At 41.0% G+C, this 22,797-nt stretch overlaps 1 protein-coding gene across 3 annotated transcripts in view; it reads left to right on the top strand.

Annotated features, from left to right (window-relative positions):
* Positions 1-463: 463 nt before the first annotated feature.
* Positions 464-22,797, top strand: part of RCAN2 (regulator of calcineurin 2) — a 258,795-nt gene continuing 236,461 nt past the window's right edge. The window contains exon 1 of one of the 3 annotated variants that reach the window (XM_025382631.1): positions 464-661. Coding sequence is in view for 1 of the 3 variants with exons in the window: in XM_025382629.1 (XP_025238414.1) it covers positions 1,013-1,259 (247 nt within the window). In the remaining 2 variants the exon portion in view is untranslated. Of the gene's footprint in view, positions 662-1,004; positions 1,361-22,797 lie in introns of those variants that run through there. The other 2 variants (XM_025382629.1, XM_025382630.1) reach the window with 2 other exon arrangements.

Here is a 22,797-nt window from a genome sequence, read left to right as displayed (position 1 = left end):
GAAGCTTATGGACTGCTTCAGTGCAATCGTAACATTGTTATCAGAAAATCAAAAGGCATAAAAAGCAAAAAGAAAATGGCTTATTTATTTAGCAATTAGAAAGATGACAGAACACAAATCTGATTTAAATGTTATCGACTCCCTCCCTCAGGTTGATCTGCATACCCCCTTCCTTTAATTTCTCACACTCTCCCTATTATGATCTTTTGCATAATTCACATTCTCTTGCCATGAGACTCAGTCCTGTTCCTATGTGTGTCACCCGTAAGCCACAGGCTTCCTCGCCCATTTGAACTGCTTTATTCCGTAAAGCAGAGACTTCTAGTGGGGTTAACTTTGTTGAGCAACAGATCTACCCTACATTCCGCTTCACCTTCAGTCCCGTTTGCTATAGGATACCAACCTCCCACTCACTGTGTCACGGCTCTCACACAATAGAAGTCCTTGCAGCCCCAGCCCTTCTGTCCTCAGGTCTGATGGCTGCAAATCCTGGCAAAGCTGTGAAGCCCGCGCAGGGCACCTTCAGCGGCCTGGGCTGGGCCGGGCGCAGGACTCCAGCCAGAGGGCGCCAGCGCCCACCAAGTGCAGAAGCCCGGGGGAACCAACCAGGGGCTCCCCGACATTTCCTCAGTTAGCCAGAGTCGGGGAGCTCAGACATCTGGTAAGAAGAGTCTTTCTCCCAGTACTCCCCAACCACAGTTTGCTTCTCTGCCCATTTCTTCTGGGTTGTCGCTGCCCCCTCACTCTCAGCTTAGTATGGGACCCCGAGGAGCCTCTCCCCGCTGAGGCCGGGACTCCTGCGGCCAGGCTCCCACGTCAGGTCCCTGGAGGCTCCTGCGCCTTCCCGGGCACCTGAAGTGGAAAGGAGGGGGTGCGGGGCTGAGGGCAGGGTGAGAGCCCCGGAGGTGCGGTGGGTGGGGGACGGGGGAGGGCACCGGGTCAGGAGGGAGGAGATGAGAGGAGGCCAGACAGGGGCTTTCGGTTTCCCTGGGTCTGATTGGAGGTTGGCCCGATGAGTCGGAGCTGGGGACGCGCCCATCTCCGCCGGCTCCTGCGAGAGCCTCCGGCTCAGCCCCTCCCTGGAGCCGCTTTGTCCCGGGTGACGGCGGCGGAGGTTGCCGGGAGGAGCGGGCAGCACGCAGAGACCCACCGACCCACGGCCGCAGAGAGCGGGAGGCGGGGCGCGCCGCGCCGCGTACGGCCCCACGCCCAGGCCCGCGGGCACCGCACCGCCCCCACGCGCTCGCACCGGCGGGCAGGTGAGCAGGCAGCGCAGCGCGCTGTAGCAGCTGGCCCCAGCGGACGCCCCAGCCGCCGCCTCCGCCTCCGCCTCCGCCGGCGCATCGCTGACGCCCAGCAGGTCGGTTATGTAACCGCGCCGGCCAGGCTCGCCCAGGCACCCCGTCCCGCCGGGGCTGACAGCAGCCCCCGGGTCGTGCCGGGGGACCGCGGCGGGGCTCTGGCCGCGGGACCGGGTCTGGGTGCAGGGCGGGGGCGGCGGCGGGGGTGGGGTTTGTCTCCAGATCTGTGGTCAGTCCCGGCTGCGGCCGTGGGGACGGAGATCTCCCGCGACCCCCCTCTAGGGGGCGCGGGTCCCAAGGAGCCCCTTCCCCACTGCCCGTGGCCCGGGGGTTCGCCTTCCTGGAAGCAGCAGCAGGTGCGTAAGTGAAGGAGCGAGGATGACGCCTGTGATCCCCGAGACTGAGGCTTAGAGAGGGGGCTAGAAGAGGCTAGCTAACTGGATGCAGAGAGCAAAGAAGATCGAGAGACCCCCCTTCTTTCCAAATGCAGAGGCTGGGGAGGTGATAGGTGCGCTGAGGTGCAGCGGGCTGAGAATTGTCCTGCTTGGGATTAGCGGGCTTGGGTCATCTAAAAATAACTTCAAGTTTGAAAAGTGAAATGGACTGGAGCGCAGTGTGCCGGGTTCGTCCTGCCTGTGGGATGCTTCGCTCCAGAAGTCACTAGAGGGAACAGGCAAATCCCAGCCGCCTGATCCCTTGGCTGCCTCCAGGTCTCGCTGGTTTCCAGGGTGCCTCGGTTTGCCTTTTAGTTAATGATTTATTCTTCAAGGCACTTCTGCCTTTTTCTTATCCCAAAATGAATTATAGCAGAGTGCATGCTTTGAATCTTTCCTGTTTCTTACAATGGGATAGACGTGTTCAACTGCCAAATGAATTTTTTTTAAAGTCTCAGTTTGGTAAAAGCAAAAGTTTCTGGGATTCCTTTAATACGCATTCCCACAATTTTCCACAATTAGAGATGAAGGGATATCACAGCATTCCAACTCACACTTCTCTCTCCCTTCAGCCAGAATTTCACTTACCATACAGAGGGGAGACTTTAGGAAATGTAGGACAACTTTAACAGTGCAACTCAAATTTCACGTCTTTATGGTCCTTTATTACATCAACTGCAAAACGAAGAACAAAGATATCACAAGGCACCACGCAACACTTGCTAACCGGCCTCTGCATTCTGGGGGCACAGTGAAGTTGGAAATACCCAAAAGCTGGGAAGGATCAAGAGGCAGGTCAGCACTAATGGTGGAACTAGGCAGGGGAGTGAGCATTTGGCTGCTTTTCAGCATACTCATTGATTTTCTTTAGCCTTAGAGCTATTATATTATGATCAGTCATTGAGTTGAATTAGTCTAAAATGTGAGTTGCACTTTGATTTCAAATCCACTGCAAATCAAATCAGCATTTATTAAGCATCTACTACCTGAGTCCAGTGCATAGAATTTTGTGAGGGAAAAGTGTTCTCATCTAAAGCTACATGATTCTAAGAGCTCTTAAAATGCTTAATGTGTGCAGGTCCTACAGAATTCACCTAAATTTGGGAGGATATGACTCTTTCTCCAGTGATGAACATTTAACAGACAGAAGTGGGAACTCGAGAGCTTTCTCATTTGCAAGTGCACATCACAGTGTTAAAAACCACTTGCATAATCATTTGCAGATAGTCATACATATCACAAATTCTTTTTATTGAGACTAACATTGACAGTGTCCGAGGTCTCATTTTCCTGTTCATTTTACTTTCTGTAGCATCCATTCAATCGAATCAGTAATTATTTGTTGGGCACCTACTGTGTGCTTTCTAGGTCCTGTGCCAGAGGCTAAAAGGATGAGGCCCATGCCTCCCAGAAATCACTTTAGCAGAAAAGGAGAAGAAAATAAATGATAATGATTCAACATCATGAGTGTTTAATGAAGATAGAAACAAGTTTAGTGGGAGCCAACAAAAGAAAGAGTGGAGGGAATCTGGAAGAGTTTACATTTGGTCTGGATCCCAATAGGTGGTAGGAGTTGTCTAGAGAAGGGGTTGGGTGTTCCACATTGAAGGAACAGCATACACACATGACAGAAAGGTCACATTCAGTGGACCCCTACATGTTCTAAGGGAAGATGGGAATGTCTAGAAAGGTTTCACTGAGGCTGGATTGTGAATATACCCTGCTAAGGAGGAGAAATCATCTGGCCTTTAATGGTAGAAATGATTTCATCTAACTTACATTTTGCAAAAACGACTTTGGAGTTGTGAGGAGGTGGGGTTGCAAAAAGGAATGAGGAAATTTTAGACCATTGGAGTGGCACAGGCCAAAACAAAACAAAAACCCCAAAACTCATAAAATGAAATGTGCCTGAACCAGATGGCCTAGAGGAAAGAGAAGAGATCTATACAGAGCCATTTCAAGGGGAGGATCAGTAGCATTGGTCACCAAGTGGATGGTGGTATGGAAGGAGAAGCTTAGATGTCTAGAGGATGGTCAGGCTTTTAACTGAGTTAGGGAGTAAATAAGAGCAGACTTAAGAAAGATGGAGAATTTTTATTTTGAACAACCAAATGAAAATGTTCAGTAGGCACTTTTATTTTCAAATGTAATTTCTTCATTTCTGGTGCCACCTTCTACTGATCTCATTTCCCTTCATTTCTGAGACTGTGTAAAGCTGCTTTTAGAGAAGAAGGAGAGACAAACTTAATAACAGGAAGTTGTTTCTACCTTTATCCCCAAAAGTGATACTATGAACTCAGTTATTTGAACTACTACTAGTGGTAACAGGGATAATAATGATAATATCTAACATTTATTCAGTGCTTACTACATACTGAGCACAAGGAAGTTAGAACTGTACATGGTTTATCACATCTGATCTTCCCACTAACCTTATGAGGCAGGCACTGTTGTTATTCTCAGATGACTGACAAGAAAACCAAGGCAAAGAGAGGATATCGTGCGTAGGTCACACAGTTTGTGAGAAGTGCACCTAGAATTGAAGCCCAGGCTCTGACCAGCATTCTGAATTACCAATGTGAATTAATACATTAAAATAATTATTTTTTTTATCCTGGAATATGTTTTTGCCCTAGGTTTGGATATTTGTGGCTGACGCCATAAAAGAGAACTAGACTGAGATAGGAGTCCTGGCTTTTGACTGGGCTCTACACCTGATTTGCTGTGTGATGTTCGCAAAGTCACATCCCATCTCAGGCTTTCATTATTTTAAATCTGTATATTCATGGAACAAGAGGTTGGTTAGATGCTCTCTAGGGAGTCTTGACATTCTGAAGTCTCGCTGTTTGCTTTCTCAAATTCTCTGCTACTGGAACCATTGGTCCGGGTTAAGGTCGTACCTGTCTGATCACTTAGAGCATAGGAATATTTCAAAGAGGATTAACACAAATGGTGGCTTCTCCTGAATAGCTTGGTGTGAACCGATCCATTTTACAGAGCTAATGGGAGTGCCTGAGGTTGGGGAAGCATGCTTCTGGAAGGAGAACCCTGCCTGCATGGGCACTAAAGTAGAGGAATCTCCATTGTCACTTACCAGTTTCTTTACTTTAGACATGTTACTTTAACTCTACCAGAGTTTTCTCATGTCTGAGAAACTGGGGCAATTAATGCACATATTGTGAGGTTATTGTGAGAATTGAAGCAGGTACTATAAACCAGGCACCACACACAAGTCCCTCTCGGTGAAGGTGCTCAGGAAATGGAGGTCCCACCCTTTGCCCCTAGGGTAAATATAGAGAGGGAAAGGTAGAGTGTTTCTGAAGACAAAGTTTCCTACTTCATAGTTTTGATAGGGGCCACCTCTTAGTTGAGTATCATCTATTTATCTAAGAAAGAAATGTATGTTGGTAGTATAAAAACACACAGCACATTAAATAGCTTTCAAAATGTGTGTCTCTCAAGTATTCATTAATAGGTTACCTTCTCAGAGATAGAGGAGCGTCAACATTCCCACAACACAGAGTTTTCAATTCTTCTTTTGCCAGCTTATAAGGAGGCCAGTATTGCTGTAAATAAAGAAATAGTAATGCCATGGTTGGTCATACTGGATTCTATTATTATGGCATAGAATAGAGAGGGGACAGAATGATTTTGTTCTGTGTGTGTCTGTGCACAGATATGTGCTTTGTCTTCCTGAAGAGTTTTCTGCCTCTGCCTATAAAGTATTCACTGTTCTTGTGTCTTTTCGCTTGTTACCAACTCCAGGTGTCATATATTGTAAGTTAAATTAATTAGTTGAGGAATATTTTTAAAGATGGAAGCAGCTTTAAACTCAACGGAAACTTCAAAAATCCCTTAAAAATGAGTGACCATGAATGGTACTTTCCAGAAGTTAAAGAAATGCTTCCAAATACAGGTCAAACTCCCTCCAGTTCAAAATGCCCACAGAAAAGTTTTTTTTATAGTATGGATGGAAACAGCCTTATTTTCATATCTGATCTTCTATACTCAACTTACTGTAAGACCAGCGATGAAATTTGGGGATCCTAAGCTTTGGAATGTATGCATAAAAAGACATTGTAAGGGTAGCTATTGAACCAAAAAAAAATGTATTATTTTAGAACTAGGTCCTAGATTTTATTGCTATTTCCTTAGTTCTTTGTGGGAATAATTGCTTTATTGTATCATGTAATTGAGATTTACCTGTTCCAAAATATTATAATTTCTTTGAAGCCATGGGCCATGCCTTAATACTTCTCAGTGTTGGGAATGAAGTATAAAGAGCACGGACTTGGCATGAAAAAGCCTGGATCTCAATCCTGGTGCTGTCATTTCCCTGCTATGTGACCTTGAGCTTCCCATTGACCTAACAGTCATAGGAGCTGGCATTTGTTGAATGCTGTCCCTGTTCCAGATGCTTTGCTCAGCATGCTACATACGTTATCTCATTTAATCCTTACAATAACTCCACGAGGTGGGTATTATCATCACTATTTACAGAAGAGCACACCCTTAGGATCAGAGGGAATAAGCCACTCAGTGCCGGGTCTCTGAGTTGTAGTTTTCTTATCTGTACAATTAGGAAAATAATACTTAATCTCCCCACTTTACAGAGGTGTGAGGGTGACGTACTATGAGTTTGTGAAAGTGCATGGGAAAATGGAATGCTTTGCACAGATGTTGAGGATGATAGTCACAATAGGGACCTACTAATAACAGGAAATCAATTATAGATGGGCCTGGTATAGTACCATGGCTGTGAGAAGAAAGATGTCCAATGCGTATAAAATACATTTATATAATGCATTAAGAATGTTGTATTTCCTTGCCCTGTTCTTTGGTACAAATAGATTGTTTTTTTCAGGGGTAACTTATTTGTTGTCAGTACCAGTGTCAGGCCAGGGCTGATCAGGACATGGAACTGGGTCCAACTGGTGAAGCGGGAAGGAGACTGTGGTTTGAAGAGGAGAGGTACTGCCAGAGGGGTGTTTTAGTATAAACAGAGAAGGGTGAAAGTCAAAGCCAAGGTCGAGGAAAGGATACGCATGATGTGGAGTGCAAGAAGGAGTCATCATCAGGGTTTACATCAAGTGTGAGTGACAGGCAGGACATGGAGTTTGTTCATGAAGGCTAGAAATATTTTCCAGTGTCTGCTGAGGCCTGTCCACTCAGCAAGAAAACTAGGGACCCTCTGCCCTGAAGTTTTAATTTTTTTTTTCTTGGACATATGTGCTTTCTAGAAAAACTTTGGAAAATACAGGAAAGTATAAAAAGAGAATTAAAATAACATATTACCATGAGCAATTGACAATAACTATAAACATTTTGATGTACTTTTCAATTTTTATATGCATATTTTTATAGAAATGGAATTATAACTGTGTACAGAATTTTGCACGCTGTGCATTTCCCTGAAAATTTAAAATAACTTTCACATGAGGCCAATAATCTTTTTGAATATTTTTCTCATTAGCTGTGTAGCATTTCCATGCATAATTTTGTCATAATTCATTTACACTTTCCCCCATTGTTGAACATTCAGATCATTCCCAATTATTTAAAATATCGTACATACTACTTTGATAAACATCTTGGAGCACAAATTTTTTCTATGTTTTGGATTATTTCTTAGGAAAGATTGTTAGAAGTGGAACTATTGGCTCAAACAGATCTTCTTAAGGCTTTCTCTGTATACTGACATTGCCTTTAATTGTTTTTTTAGCAGGTTATACTAATGAACATTCCCACAAGCAATGAGGGAGAATGCAGTTGTCACCTCTGTCCTTCTTGTAAGCACTCTTTTTGGTGAAGATAAGGGCTGAATGGTGTTAGTGCTTTCCAGAGATAGACCCTGCCCTGGAAATATTCATGCCTAACAATTGGTTCAAGGAAGTTAGGCTTTCTTTTAGGGAGTTGAGGATGAGTGGGTGGGGATCTGGTAGATTCAACATACATGAGTGTTTGTAGGAAAGTTGATTTCTGTGGATGGCTTGTCTCCTGATATTTCTGTTATCAGTGGCCTGGCCCATGAATATAGCAGCCTCAGTGAGAGACTTGACTGCTGACAGCTGTCATCACAGCCTGCTGATCTGCTAACGCAGACTTATGCTAAGTAGAATAGAACCAACTCTGCTTATGTGAGAACTGCTTCAGTATGCTTCTTCTGGCTTCTCAATTCAACAAAAACAGTTTTTAAATCCTGAAAAATTATCCTGAAAAATATTGACAGCAAATATGGGCACTTATTTGCATTGGTTCTGTTGTTGCTTTAGTTGGTTTTGACTAGCTCACCTTCTGTTTTCGGGCAAGCTTCAGACAGGCAGGTCTTTGTTCACCTTCTTCTCACTGAGACACAATGCAGAGAAAACCGTTTTGAATAAATAACTGAGATAACCAGTTGGAATCTTCTTAAAAATCACTTAAATGGTCATTTTTCTAATTTGATGACTATTGCAATTAGTCTTTTCAAAGGAAAAAAAAAGGCTTTACATTTACTATTAGGCTACCATATCAATTATAATATTTTGATTATATTGACCAATTTGTTGAGGTAAACAGCCAATTTGAATTATCTTCCCCCATAAATTTGTCTAAAAGTCAGGCTAGATTAATTTAATTGATTATTTATTTTTACTTCTATAACTATTGAAGCTAAAAGCCCAGTATCTGGCCGAGACAAATCAATGCTCAGTTTAGACTTCTGTTATGAGGTTTAATAACTTATCAAGAAAGAAATTATTTATTTGATTACAGATCTCAACACCTGAATTTTGAAATAGCAGTGTAAATTCAGATAAATTAATGGTGGTTCAAACAAATTTTATTTGCTCAACAGCAAAATTTCTTAGCCTTGACAAGTGAAAACTAATAATTTGTGAATATGTTAATTTTGTCCTGCTGTGGGCATTAATATTTACTTGATCTTTTGTGATATACAAGCAACTGTTTATTTTAAAAAGTGTTAAATTTTGGTCAGGAAATGTATTTAGCAACTGGCATAATCACAAAATGTGTTTATTTGGTAGCTTTTATTTTCTTATTTCTCTGTCTCTTGGTGACTTCTGTTCTGCCCATTACACTTCAAAATTTGACAAGGCAAACAAAAAAAATTTGACAAGGTGACATTTAGGTGATGCTCTGAATTGAAATACTTGCTCAGTCAGATTTTCAAATGCTGACCTTCTGACCTTGTGTCTAAGTGCCATAACACATGGACACGGTGGGGATTCTTGGCTTGCACCCTGGATGCTGGTTTGGTTTCAGCCTCTTGAGATATTATGGGTGGGGAGAGGAGATTTCCTTCCCATTCTGTTTGTAGTCACACTGGGAGTTCAGTGTCTTTTGTTTTGGAAGGTTAAGAGGGCTATCATAGCCCCTACGTTTATGCAGACTGATTTGGAAGGGCCAGCTCCAGGTGGAGATGAGATGGAATGGTAAACCTGAAGAGCTTCCTGTGGCTCCACTGGATCCAACTTACCTTCATCGAGCCAACAACCACTTCCTGCAGGCTGTAGGAAAACTGCTCAAATAATTAAAGTGGAAACTAGGGACATTAAGACACTTAGAATGGCTCTAGATGGGCTCACTTATGTTCTAGTGTAATTTTCAATAGCTTACATGGGACATAGGCAGTCCACAGTGTCCTTGTGGGGAAATCTGGGTGAGCGGTTTCCCCTGTGCTCCTTCCTACCAGACAGCTCCCAGGAAGCCATATGGCAAGCACTGAAGGGAATGACCACTTATGATTCACAGAATGACCTTCAGGGTCTCTAAAAGTGGAATCCCCAAATGTGGCAGCTCCTCATAATGCTTTCAGTTGTTCCTTAAAATAGTCTTTAAAATCTTATGCGTATACAAAGATGACTGTTTATCCAAAGACTTTTGTCTTGGGTGATAAAGATTAAACATATGCCATGCTTTTGGTGCTTTTTACCCTTCATTTAGCTTCTTCCTCTTAGCTCAACCTTTATGATGTCCTCACAACCACCCCTGGCTATTGTCTTACAGTTCAAGCCAAGATGTGATACTATGAGAAGGTTATTTTGTCTGAGTAAAATTAGAAATATCTTAATGGATATTCATGAAAACTAATCCTGGGTATTTTTATGACAGTATAACTTTCAAGGGCGTATCTTATAGGAAAGAAAATCTAAAGAATAATGCAGGTTAGAGATCTTTACCTAACTAGTATTTGGGACCCATTTCCATATATCTGGGAGCTAGACATGATGGATTTCCCAACAGACCCCAACAGCACTCCTCTTGCCCCATTGCCAAAAATGCAATCCCAGATCATGGCAGCATCCTCCCTTTCACTGTTTAGGGACTTTACCTTTAGCCTCTGTTTTCATTCTTCTTCTCTTACCTCTCTCAATGATCCTAGGGCTTGAAAACAAAGAGATATTATTCCTCTTCCACAAAAAGGGGAGTGGTATTCAGATAGCAGAATATATACACATAGCTAAAGGATATTAAATTTAATATCCTTTAATATTAAATTAATATCATTTTTAATATTTAAAAATGTATTACTCATTTGAGGCCAGTTGATGAGAATTTAACCTTGGTTCTTTATCTAGAAATGGTTCTTTATCTAGAAATCGTTCATAATCTAGTTTGGTGAGAGCTTATCTTTAAGATAACAGTTTTTTTTTTCTCAAGTGTTTTTTACTCAGTTTTTATTATTCCTTTTTGGATCAGCCAGTCCTTTGAGTGATTTTCCAAAGTATCAAAATTATGTCTCTTCTTGCTTTTAGATTTTTCCTATTGAGATAGTTATGTGCAGCCTTTATAGTATCCTAATCATTGCTTAAACACACCATTCCTATACCTCTTTCTTTATGCTAATATCAAGATGAAGTTATTCTAAAATTGTAGGGTTTCTGTCATTTATATCTATTGTCAATCATGGCAGTGTAAATGCTACCAAATATATGCATTTCTTTTCCTAGTTGCAAATTGACTTTTTATGGCTACTTATTAGAGAACCCCAGGAGACCAATAGTAATAATTGAGACACAGCTGCAAGAGACCAGATATTACTTCTTCGGCTTCCTATTCTAACAAATAATGAACCACCAAGTTGTTTATAAATAAATCAAAAGTCTTTGTAACAAATAACAACCTAAGAAGCAAATGCATATAATTTTCAGATATGAAGAGTTATAGAAGTGCTAGATATAATAATAATCAGAGTAAGAATTGTTTTACTAATGTGAACCAATTTAGAAAACACTGCAACTATATAAAATTATAATTGGATTTTCTCCCATCTCTGTTTCTTGAAATTCAAGTCTTTCTTCAAATTCCATCTCTTTTATATTTCTTCAATTCCTGAGCCCTCAGAAGAGCCATCACTCTTTGTTGAACCTATATTTATGGCACATCCATAGATAACCTGGGTATCTTATTCACTGATATATTTCATTGATTCATTTATCTCTACTTATGAATCAGGTGTGCTGACCACTAGGGTATAAAAACCAGTAAGACATAATTCCCATCTTTAGGGAAATTAGAGTTCAGTAGACTTTAAGTTTCTTACTTGTTTACCTACACCTCCCTGTAGACAGTAAGTGCCCCAAGGGTAAAGACTGAGCCTACTCATTCATCGCTATGGCCCCTGCTACACTCACCACTATGACTTACATATGGCGGGCACTCAGTCCGTGGTAAAATGAACTGACTATCCATCATATTTATTCTAAATAATTCAGAAACACAAACTTGAAGATATCAACACCTTCAAATGTCTTTAAAGCCTTTGTTCTCTTCACACAATTATTAACTATAAAAACAAGTGGCCGGGTGCAGTGGCTTACGCCTGTAATCCCAGCACTTTGGGAGGCTGAGATGGGCGGATCACGAGATCAGGAGATCGAGACCATCCTGGCTAACACGGAGAAACTCCATCTCTACTAAAAATACAAAAAAATTAGCCGGGTGTGGTGGCGGGCACCTGTAGTCTCAGCTACTCAGGAGGTTGAGGCAGGAACCCGGGAGGCGGAGCTTGCAGTGAGTTGAGATCGTGCCACTATACTTCATCCTGGGCGACAGAGCGAGACTCCGTCTCAAAAAAAAAAAAAAAAAAAAGAAAAGAAAAAGAAAAACAAGTAACTCTACATGATAAGTTTGTCTACTTTCTTTTTGCGTGGGTGAATAGGTTTCTTTTCTCCAGAATATGACCTAGTACCACATCTCTGTGACATAACAAAGCACCAGATATGATTGAGAGCAGCGTCTGAATTTTTTATAGGCAGTCGTATTAAGTGCTTCTTCTGTCTGAAACTCAAATTATTTTGAAATACTTCTCTTTTGGTAAGAGAGCACATTCTTTCTTCTTTTGTGGAACTTGGATACAAAGCAACTGAACAGGAATAATTGTGGATATTTATTGAGGACCTATTAAGCACCAAGCACTGGCTAAGGACCCACATGTTATCACATATTGTCCTCTCGACAAACCTGTGAGGTAAGTTCTGTTTTCATCCTGCTGTTCTTTAGATGAGGAGACTGAGGCTCAGGAAGGTTGAATTACTCTCCTATAATTATACTGGTAGTAAGTGGGAAGCCCAGACTCACCAATGGTCTCTTTGTCACCACAGCCCACCATTCCTTGTCAAAGTGAGATTTGTAAAGGCATTTGTGGGACCTACTTTATAATGAATAATACTGATGCATGGTTTTGGTGCCAAAATTTATGTTTTTTATTTGCAATCCAATTGGTCCAATGCTATTTTAGTGGCCGTGGGCTTATGGGAATGAACAATTGACTTAGGTAATTTGCCTCAAGTGAAGGCTGTATGACTGCATGGCATACTGGTCCAGTATGTTTAGTTTTGCTGTGGATAAAGAAATGTGGCCAGGCGTGGTGGCTCACACCTGTAATCCCAGCACTTTGGGAGGCTGAGGCAGGCAGATCACAAGGTCAGGAGATCAAGACCATCCTGCCCAACATGGTAAAACCCCATCTTTACTAAAAATACAAAAATTAGCCAGGTGTGGAGGTGAGCGCCTGTAGTCCCAGCTACTGGGGAGGCTGAGGCAGGAGAATTGCTTGAACCTGGGAGGCGAAGGCTGCAGTAAGCTAAGATCACGCCACTGCACTCTACACTGAGCAACAGAGCGAGACTCTATCTCAAAAAAAAAAAAAAAAAAGAAAGAAAGAAAGAAAGAAAAAAGAAAAGAAAAGAAAAATGTGAGACAGACCCTACTGCATGGCAGGTAGTGGGAGCATTCTGAACCCCAAGACACCTGTGTTGAGGATTTCAGTTTCATAGCCATAATGAAAATGGAGGGTTACTTTTAGGAAAACATCATCATCTGAATATTAAGTAAATGTTCATTTGAATGGAATTGGTGTTACACTTTTGTTGGTATTTGGTTAAAACTTTTAGTTGGCATTTGATGGTTTTAGAGGAGCTGAAACTATAAGAATTAAGTTTTGGCCGGGCGCGGTGGCTCAAGCCTATAATCCCAGCACTTTGGGAGGCCGAGACGGGTGGATCACGAGGTCAGGAGATTGAGACCATCCTGGCTAACACGGTGAAACCCCGTCTCTACTAAAAAAATACAAAAAAACTAGCCGGGCGTGGTGGCGGGTGCCTGTAGTCCCAGCTACTTGGGAGGCTGAGGCAGGAGAATGGCGTGAACCCGGGAGGCGGAGCTTGCAGTGAGCTGAGATCCGGCCATTGCACTCCAGCCTGGGCAACAGAGCGAGACTCCGTCTCAAAAAAAAAAAAAAAAAAGAATTAAGTTTTATGTTTGTATATATTTAAGTATCATTACAATAAAAGCCATGTAAGTCAAAATTGGGAAGGGAAGCATTCTGAATTGTTCTTCCTGAAAAGGATGCTCTGTACTCAGTTTTTCAAAATTGAACATAATTATTCTGCAATATCTAATGAAAATCTTCGACGCAAAAAAATGATTTCACACCCATCAGAGGTCTGACCTGCCCACTCTAAGTCTTTCTTGAGAGATAAGTCATTGAAATTTCCTTTGAACCTGTAAATATTATCTGGGACAGTAAAGGTCTGACGTTGGGTGAAACTCTCCATTGCTGTGATTCTCTAATGCACCTTCAGTTGGCCTTGTCTGTCAAGACGCTCGTAGATTCTTTGTCGCCCTTTGTCCTGATTCTGATAACTCACAGTTGTTTATGCATATCACCAATTGTTTGTAATCATTTTCTTATCACCACCATAAAGATTTGTGAATTTGGGCTAGGAAGTAGTACCAGCTTCACCTAAGCAGAGAAGACCATGACAATGTACTGGAATTTTAAAAACTTCTGGCTTAAAAGATCTCTCAGTCTGTCCAAAATGACTACATTAGTTACTTTTGAGTAAAGAAAAAGAAAGTCCCTGTTAAATGCAGACATGGGGAGAGGAGGTAGTATCTGACAGCATATTTATCCTGAGTTTTTTGGTGTTGCTTATGACGAATTTCCAGTAAGACTTTGGAGCACTAGAATGGAGGACAGTGAGTTCTGATACAAAGGGAGGAGAAGCTCATTGTATAACATGTGGACATGGACATGTGATGGGACTTATGAGTGAAGGAGGCGGAAACCGGCAAGGAAAGGCTAGCTTAAGAGCAGTGCGAATTGGGTAGCCCAGGGCCATATTGTAAAAGAGGGGATTTTATTTTTCTGTACATAATGTACTGTTCTTCTGTTATTTACAATTTCAATAAAGGTTTGTGTTATAGGTGTTTGTTGTTGTTCTTATATTACTATCATTATTATTATTATTTCCCAGCAGCCTGCGTGGTAGAGAGAGATTATCACCGGGTGCACAGAGTGGGAAATTCAAAGAGCTGGGCTTTTGTCCTAGATGGGCTGTGATTTTCTTGTGAGAGATTGGGCTTTCCCTTAGTAACATTTTGGCCTCAGTTTTCTAGTTTACGTCATTAAAGTATTGGGCAAAATGATCACCAGAGTTGCTGCCAGCTCTTTCATTCTTTGTATATTCCAGTCTTTGCAAGAAATCATCATAGCATCCTTGGAATGTTTCATGAAAATGACCAATGGTAGTTATTATTTTAATGTTCATCTTCCATGCACAGCTATTCTTAAAGACTGCGGGAATACTTACTTTTGTTATCTTTAGTGAGAGAGGTATTCGACAGTTTTTCAGGGAATCCTTAAGGTTGAGCCACCAGCTGATCAAACATTTCCATATACTTTAAAGTTAGCCATTTTGTGGTAGGAGCTTTTCTGTTCCTTTCTCTGAGTTTGCTTTTAATTATACTGCCTTCTGCCAGGGCACTTCCACCCTAGAGATGGCAAGATGGATGTGTCCTTCATCCTAGCCAGCTCTTCAACTGACAGAGGGGAGAAAAGGATGGCATTGATTTTTGTAGGAATTGGTAACTTGTTATTTTTATACTTTGTTACGACTCTGAGAGTATTGTCTGGCAAATCTCTTTTCAGTAGATAATATTTGTATTAATAGGTAACACTTATCTAGAACTTACTTTGTGCAAGGTATTATTTTAAATCTTTTACTCATAACATGACATCTGATCCTCATAGTATCTGCATCCACATTTGACAGATGAGAAAACTGAGGCGCAAAGAGGTTAAATAGCTTGCCAAGGCCCCACAGCTGGTAAGTGGCACAGCTGGAATTCAAAGCCAGGCATCAGCACACAGCATCTGTGGTTTTTATACAATTTGATTCTAGCTTTTATGTGTTACCCAAAAATGTTAGACTCATTTTATCATTTTTATAAATTGAGCCTTGAAGATCTCACCAATAATTTTATCCTAAAAATGGATTAACTCATATGTTTTGCCCCTGCTTTTCTGTTTTTCACTTTTTACATCTGGTAAATAAGCTGTTAGAAACCCACAGAGTCCATGTATCATTACGTACCAGAGTTGGAGAGGGAGAAGGGGAGGATTCTAAAGGACATAGATGAACAGCCAGATGAAGAGTTACATAGAGTGAGGTTTAGAAGGGCCCTAAATGCAGGAGCTTCTGTCCCCCTGCAGTTGAGATGTGCCACCCTCCTGGCCCGTGAATGTATTCAGCAACCTGGAAGCAATCCAAACTCTGTTCTTTTATGTTTTTTTTTTTGGAGGATTCATCATTCAGATATGATTGATTACATGATTGACCATGGGTGATCAACTCAACCTTCAGTTCCTTTCTTTTCCTTTGAGGTCAGGGTTGGGGGACTGAAAGTTTTACCCTTTAATCACATAGTTGGCTCCCTCTGGCAACCAGCCCCTCATCTTGCAGTTATCTAGGGACTTTCCAAACATCACCTGACTGAAAGGGGCTTGCAATGAGTAAGAGAAGACACATTCATCTTTCTTGCTCTGTAACTGCTGTGAACTGTTTAAAAAACCTAGGACAAAAGACCAAATATTTTCGCAAAAGATATTCCTATTGCTCCTATCACTCTAATCACTTAGGAAATTACAAGGGTTTCAGGAGCTGAGAGCCAGGAACCTTGGACAAAGACCAAAATATATGTTTCTTTTTATATCATAATATCACAGCATGATACAAAGAACCTTCCACCTTCAGGATTTGATCTAAGAGGGCTGGCACCATGTTTTGTTACTCACCGCTGTGCCCTTCATGACTAAGCATCTTGCATGTAACGAGCACTCATAAAGTATTACTGAAATTTTTGGATAGATTGGATGACCGTTGATAGCATTCTAATTACATTATTAGTATTCAGTGGATTATTTTTTACCTAACCATAAAAATAATGCTACATAGCTTTATGGATTATTTGTTTCACTTCATGCATGCCAATTTACCAAAAAATATTGCCTTCATTATTTTGGCCTAGTGGGATGGAAACATCAAGATTCAGGGGGTCTTCATTCTTGTTCTGATTCTGCTGTTCTAGCTATGAGATGTTGAACAACTGAGCCTCAGTTTTCTACTCTGTAAAATGGGAATTATAATAACTGCCCTGGTGATCTCATAAGGCTTGTGGAGGGTCAGATAGCATAATAGCTTAGGTGACAAAAGATGAAAGGCATTTTTATTCCCAGCATCACGCACTAGTGCATTCCCATTATCTACTACGCCTTCTTCACCAGTGTTACTTAGTCCACCTGCATACTCCATCTTTGGCTTCAAATTTTAAAAAAGAGTCCATGAGAACATCTGTTAGATGAATACTGGAAAAGAGAAAGAAGACCCATTCTGGGTGATTCGTAACATCCCCATTTGACCCTGAAAGCTGTGAGGGCAGGGATCATGATTGTTCAATTTGCTTTGTTTTGTTTATCAACAGCATGGTAGACCCTCCATGATTGTTTCTTGAATGAATAAACATAACTCCTGACTTCCAGTCAAGCAGCCATTCTGTGCTCCATGAGAATAGAAGCAGCAGTCACCATCAGCTGCTGGAGAGTACAGCATTTCAACTGCTCTGCTTAACATAATACAGAAACCAACCTGTGTGGAGGGACAGAAGTGACTATAGAGAAATAATTTCAAGTTGAGGTAGCTAAAGAATGTTGGAATTATAGCTTTTCTGTTGGTTTGGAAGAACTGAAGCCTTGGAAAATCCTTCTTCACTTCCCTTCAAGTGTCTTGACGTTGCAGAAGAGGGTGGAGCAGCTTATCTCCTCACAGCCTGCTCACATCTCCTTTCTGTAATAGGCACTTACCCTCCCTACTCCCTGCTTTGCAATGGACATAACAATTCACTGCCTACCTGAAGTTAAAAAATGGAATTGCTGCTCTGTATGGCCAATAAATTAGCCTAGAGAGCATGACTTTCACCTACCAGAAGTTTGCTCAAGTGGGTATTTCTTGAACACAGCAATGGCTTCTGCTGTTGAAGCAGAGGATGGCAACATGCAGCTATTAGAGGATTTCTCCCCTCCCTAACCAATAGTCATAGAGCCCTGAGAATACTGAGTCATGTGCAGAAGACCTCACCTCCAACCTAATTTCCAAGTGACCAGGAATCAACAGCTGGTCATCAGTTTCCCTCTAAGATGTGTGCTGCTGGGTTCCAGAGATGAAATGTGGGCCCAAACTGTGTTCATCCCATGGCAAATGGGGCGCTTTGTCAGGACATGGACTGGAACAGAGGTAAAAGAAATATTTAGAACAAAACTAGTTTGGGCATAATGATATGAAGTGCAAGGGGGCGGTGGGGGACGGGAGCTGGAATGCTAGAGCCAAGAGCAGCTCTGTATTGTCAGGCAGGTTTTGAGATTACTCAAAAATAAATGACACAGATACTTGTCAGGGCTTTCTGAGCATTTTCTGAATATTGCTTTAACATAAACTTCAATGAAATAAAGGGCTTCTAGATATTAATCTAGACCAAGAGGAAACATCTTCAGAGCTTCTGGGATATTCTTATACAGAAAAATAAAAAACCTCGTCTTAATCCAGTATTTCTGAAAAATTGAACAGTGTCACAAAATACTTCAACAAATATTTGGAAATCCACAAAAATGCCTAGAGCAACTTCCTGCTTTAGAAAAAAATAATGTGAGTAGTAAAGCAGTAAGACAATGTTCACCTCAAAAAGATAAGCCTTGACTTTCCCCTTAGAGTACAGTCGGGCATTGGTATATCATTTTTCTATGCCACGTGCTGCTTATGTTTCTTTCCCAGCTACTCACCCCCTAATTGTGTTCAATTTATATTTTGTTCCTCCTCTTTGGAACTGCACTTTTGGAGGCATTGGAACTCCAATCTGGAGATCAAAGTTATTTCTTAGTCTTCAGCATCCCTAATTTTTACAAAGCAATGATTCCAAAGGATTTCCTCCTTTCCCAAAACCCACGCAGTATGCTTTTGTGAGGAGATTTGTCCTAATTCTCCCACTTCTCTATCCTTACCTGTCTCTTCCTTTCCAAACCTACCATCACTCACTTCTTGCAGAACCTTGTTGATGGCTGCTTACGTGGTCTTCTATTCATATGCCCTTCTCCAACTCTTAACTGAGTTGCTAGGGAATTTTGTTAATATTTATTATGATATTAATAGCACTCTGTTGCTTAACAATATTCCTGATTCCTGGCCTTTACTGAGCTAGAAACAGATTTTATGTCATGAAAGGTACGTGGCAATATGGCTTCCCCCTGCCTCCTGCCTGCCCCATGTGTCAGTCTGGACTCCTGTAGTTCTTTTAATATGCTGTAAACTCTCCCTTCTCTATATATTTGCTCAAGATTTTTCCTCAGCCTGGAATGTTCTTTCCACCCCCCAACTACCTCCCACCACCCTTTCTCTAAATGTCTGCTGCATTCCTTTGTACCTATTCTCCAATTCTGCCTATTCCTGAATCATTGCGTGATTCTCTCTCCAGCTAAATCCCTTTCCCCTTTGAGTCCCCAGAGCTCTGCCTATTCTGCTCTTCTTCTGATGTCCACCTCCATTCTGGGTCGGAATGTCCCTGCATAATCACAGTGCTCTCCTCTACCACCCACTCAGGATGAGTCCTTCTGTCCAACTCTGAATCATCTAAGAGGAATCAAGATAGTTTGCGCACAGCAGGTTCTCAATATATTATTTTAAAGAGAAATATGTGAGTTTATATTCAAAAGTTAAAATACTATCTCTGTTTTATAAATGTACCCTCATTCCTTTCCTGAGAGTTTATATGAAAAGTGCCCTAAAGAATAAAATTACAGAGGAAAATAGTTTAATATCCATGGATATTATTCAGACTTGAATGATAACCAGCAGCCTTTCCCTTATCCACAGTCAAAATATGTCATTGATTTATCTAACCATTATCAGGTTAAAAAAATCCCAAGTTAGTTTTGGATATGTGTAGTTTTCTCTATGAAAATACTACCGAGGTCATAAACCTGCTGAGCATATACTGGACTAGCTTTGCCATTGATGTGTTTTATATGCTGCTGTTATTCACATTTGGTTCCTGATGGTAATGGAAGACTCTAGTCTATTACAATTCTGATATTTTATTGGTTATTTATAGGTAATTGTTGTTAAAAGAGAACAACAACAAAAAAGCGCAGACAGCCAGTTAAACAATTCAGTTCACTAGACATTTACTGAATGCCTCTTATATGCTAGGTATGAGATAGGGGTGTGTGTTTATGTGTGCATGTCTCTGTATGTGTGTGATGTCATTCTTGATATTAAGAAGCTATAAGGTAGGGTCATAATTGATTATCATGGAGGATGAAACAGTATACCATAAAATATTATATATGGCAAAAGAAAGGAGAGAAAAGTACTGGTAAGCTTTAAGAGTTTGCAGATTAAGAGAATGCATAAATGTATGTATGTACATTTAAACATGATTAGTAAAAACAGACTGACATATGTGCATATACTTAATCAAACTGTCCTAAAATATGACTTCTAAGAGTTCAGGGCTGTGGACTCCAGGAAAATCACATTGTCACTTAAATTAAAAACTGCAGTTATCTGGAAAACAAGATTTGGAGCTTAAGCTTGGTACTCTGAGTTAGTCCCATGAATGGACTTTTTCTCCCTCTGGGCTACCGAAGCCAACCTAAGTAGCTCTTCTCTGGGTATAAATCCCTAGATCTTGTTACTTCAGAAAAAGTTCCAGTGTTCCTGTACTCTCTTTCCCAGACTGATTGGTTTAACTCAGTTAGTATGTCCTCCAAGTTCCTCCTTCTTTCGAGACTTACATGTCTTAGAATCTAAGACTAAGACTGAGTTTTGATTCCCCAATCATTCAAGAAATTCCACTTAGTCTGTATTAGATACCTGGTACAATGTTGAGTTCTAGAGATATAATGTGAATAAGGTAGACAATCTCCATTTGCAGGTTGGGAAGAGAGGCAACTACACAATTACAGTACAGCGAAGGAAGGGCTATGATTGAGAAAGATAGCATCATTGGGGATTTATCTTGGAGTTAAACATCTACACTGTCCTCTCCATTGCCTGGCTGAGCACAGGGGAATGCGGTAGGGAGAGTCACAGAGAAATCTGACAGAGACTAAACTAACACAGGCACTCCAAAGGGACTATTGCTCGACTTTATTAGTTGGGTACCTACAATATAGCTATATGTTACAGACCATTGCTATTAAAAGGAAGTCCTAATACATCCATCTTTAGAATTTATATGTGTGCTTTTATGTCTGGAGACAATCTGTAGCCTTTTAAATGTGGGTGTCCATTACATTGTTTGGAATTTGGGATATATTTTCCTAGAGAAGCATCATGAATTATGACCAGATCCCCAGACTAGCCCAAAAGCCCATTATATGCATGATGTACTTGATGTAAAGTACAGGAGTGTTGATTTGAGAGATCTTTAAAGCTATGTTGTGGTGGAAAAATATTCAGAATTCCAGGTTGGAATACAAGCAAGATTATTTTCCCCTCTGTAGCTTTTAGAGTGAGAACAAGGTTTCCTGTTCCCGACCCACTTCCTTACAGAACAATGTGAGGAAGAATTCCATTAGGTGCAGGTCGCTGAGTCCTAGGATAGGTGCTCTAGGGGAGGCAGGGGCTAGCAGGTGGTAAGAGGTAAGGGGGACTGTGTGTTTGTGTGTGTGTGTGTGTGTGTGTGTGTGCATGTGCATACCTGGTTGTTGACGTTGAAGAAGGTTCATATACTATTTTAAGTGCTTTACACGTGTTATCTAATTGAATCCCTATAACATACCCCCATGCAATGGTACCATTATTATTCCTCTAAAATGGTGGTGTGTTTCAGGGCTCAGGCCTTAGACTTCTTCTCTCACTAAACTCACTCATCCAGTCCCATGGTTGTAAGTGTCATCTATTTTATTCCCCTCTCCCCTGAACTCTGAACTCATGGCACCAACTGCTCATGACTTAGATGAATAATAGGACTCTTCATGACATGTCCTAAACTGGACTCCTGATTTCATCCCTCTGAACTTGCTCCTGCTACAGTCTACTCCATCTTAGTAAATGGCAGTTTTGTGCTTCTAGGTGTTCAGGCCAAAACCTTGGTATTACTCTTCAATCTTCTCCTACTTTATATCTGGTCCATCAGCAAATACCATGTGTACATTAAAAACACCCAGACTCAAGTTCTTGCTGATTCTCACTGTTTCTACTGCCACCTCTTTAGTCTGTATCACCATCATCTATTTGCTACCTAGATTACTGTGATTGTTTCTTAGTAGGTTCCCTACTTCTGTCATTGTTCCATTGGTCTATTCTCCAGATAACAGCCAAATAAATTATTTTAAAACGTAAGTCAGTTCTTGAAATTCCTCTGTTCAGACTCTTCTAGTGGCTTCCCATCTCAGGGTAAAATCAAAAAGTCATCTCCAAGGCCTGTAAGGCTCTGCATGTCCTGGCCACCTGCTTTCCCTCTGAACCCATTTTGTACACTGTCTCTTTACCAGCCTCACCTTCTTCCTTATTGATCAGAGACATATTCCTGACCACCCCTACATAAAGTATATAAAATAGCAAATGCTCTATACCACAGCCACACTACACAGGTTTTGATAGGTGGGTAGAAACACTCTGAAGGGTGTCTGTGACTTCTGGTGGAGTGGTGAATGAGGTGAATGAGTAGAGGTGAATTCACCACAAGAAAAATGAACAAAGACTGAGCCATGCACGATGAAGGCAGACTTCATCCTTGACACATCTAAGCCACGGGCAAACCATGTTTATGTGATCAATTAAACTTGCTTTCTTGTTAAGACTCATGCCCTTATTACATTTTTAGGTGTTTCATGTTTAGTATTTGAGGTAATTGTACATTGTAAGTGAAAAAACAATAGTTCTGTTTGGAAGAAGGAAAATAATAAAACCAGTTTTAAGAAATATAAAAAATGAGAAAAATAAATGAACTGGTAGAGAGAGGGTACACAGAAAACTGGTTTGATTTATTTAATGACCATTTTTGTATGTGTCACTGACATCTGAAAGGTAGAGCTATTAAGTAACTATATAAAGAGACAAAGAGCAATAGTTCCTCAAAAAGACAAGCAAGCCTAATATAATGTTTCTCATCTTTAATATCACCCCATTCTTGGTACTGAACTAGGTTTTATAAATCCAGTGGTGAACACTGATCTCTAACATCTTAATACGGCACTTCAATGTTGTTGGCTGTTTTTCCAG

The sequence above is a fragment of the Theropithecus gelada genome, chromosome 4 (genome assembly GCF_003255815.1).
Source record: "Theropithecus gelada isolate Dixy chromosome 4, Tgel_1.0, whole genome shotgun sequence".
In the NCBI taxonomy this organism is placed as follows: Eukaryota; Metazoa; Chordata; class Mammalia; order Primates; family Cercopithecidae; genus Theropithecus; species Theropithecus gelada.
This window is presented reverse-complemented; position numbering and strand designations above follow the sequence as displayed.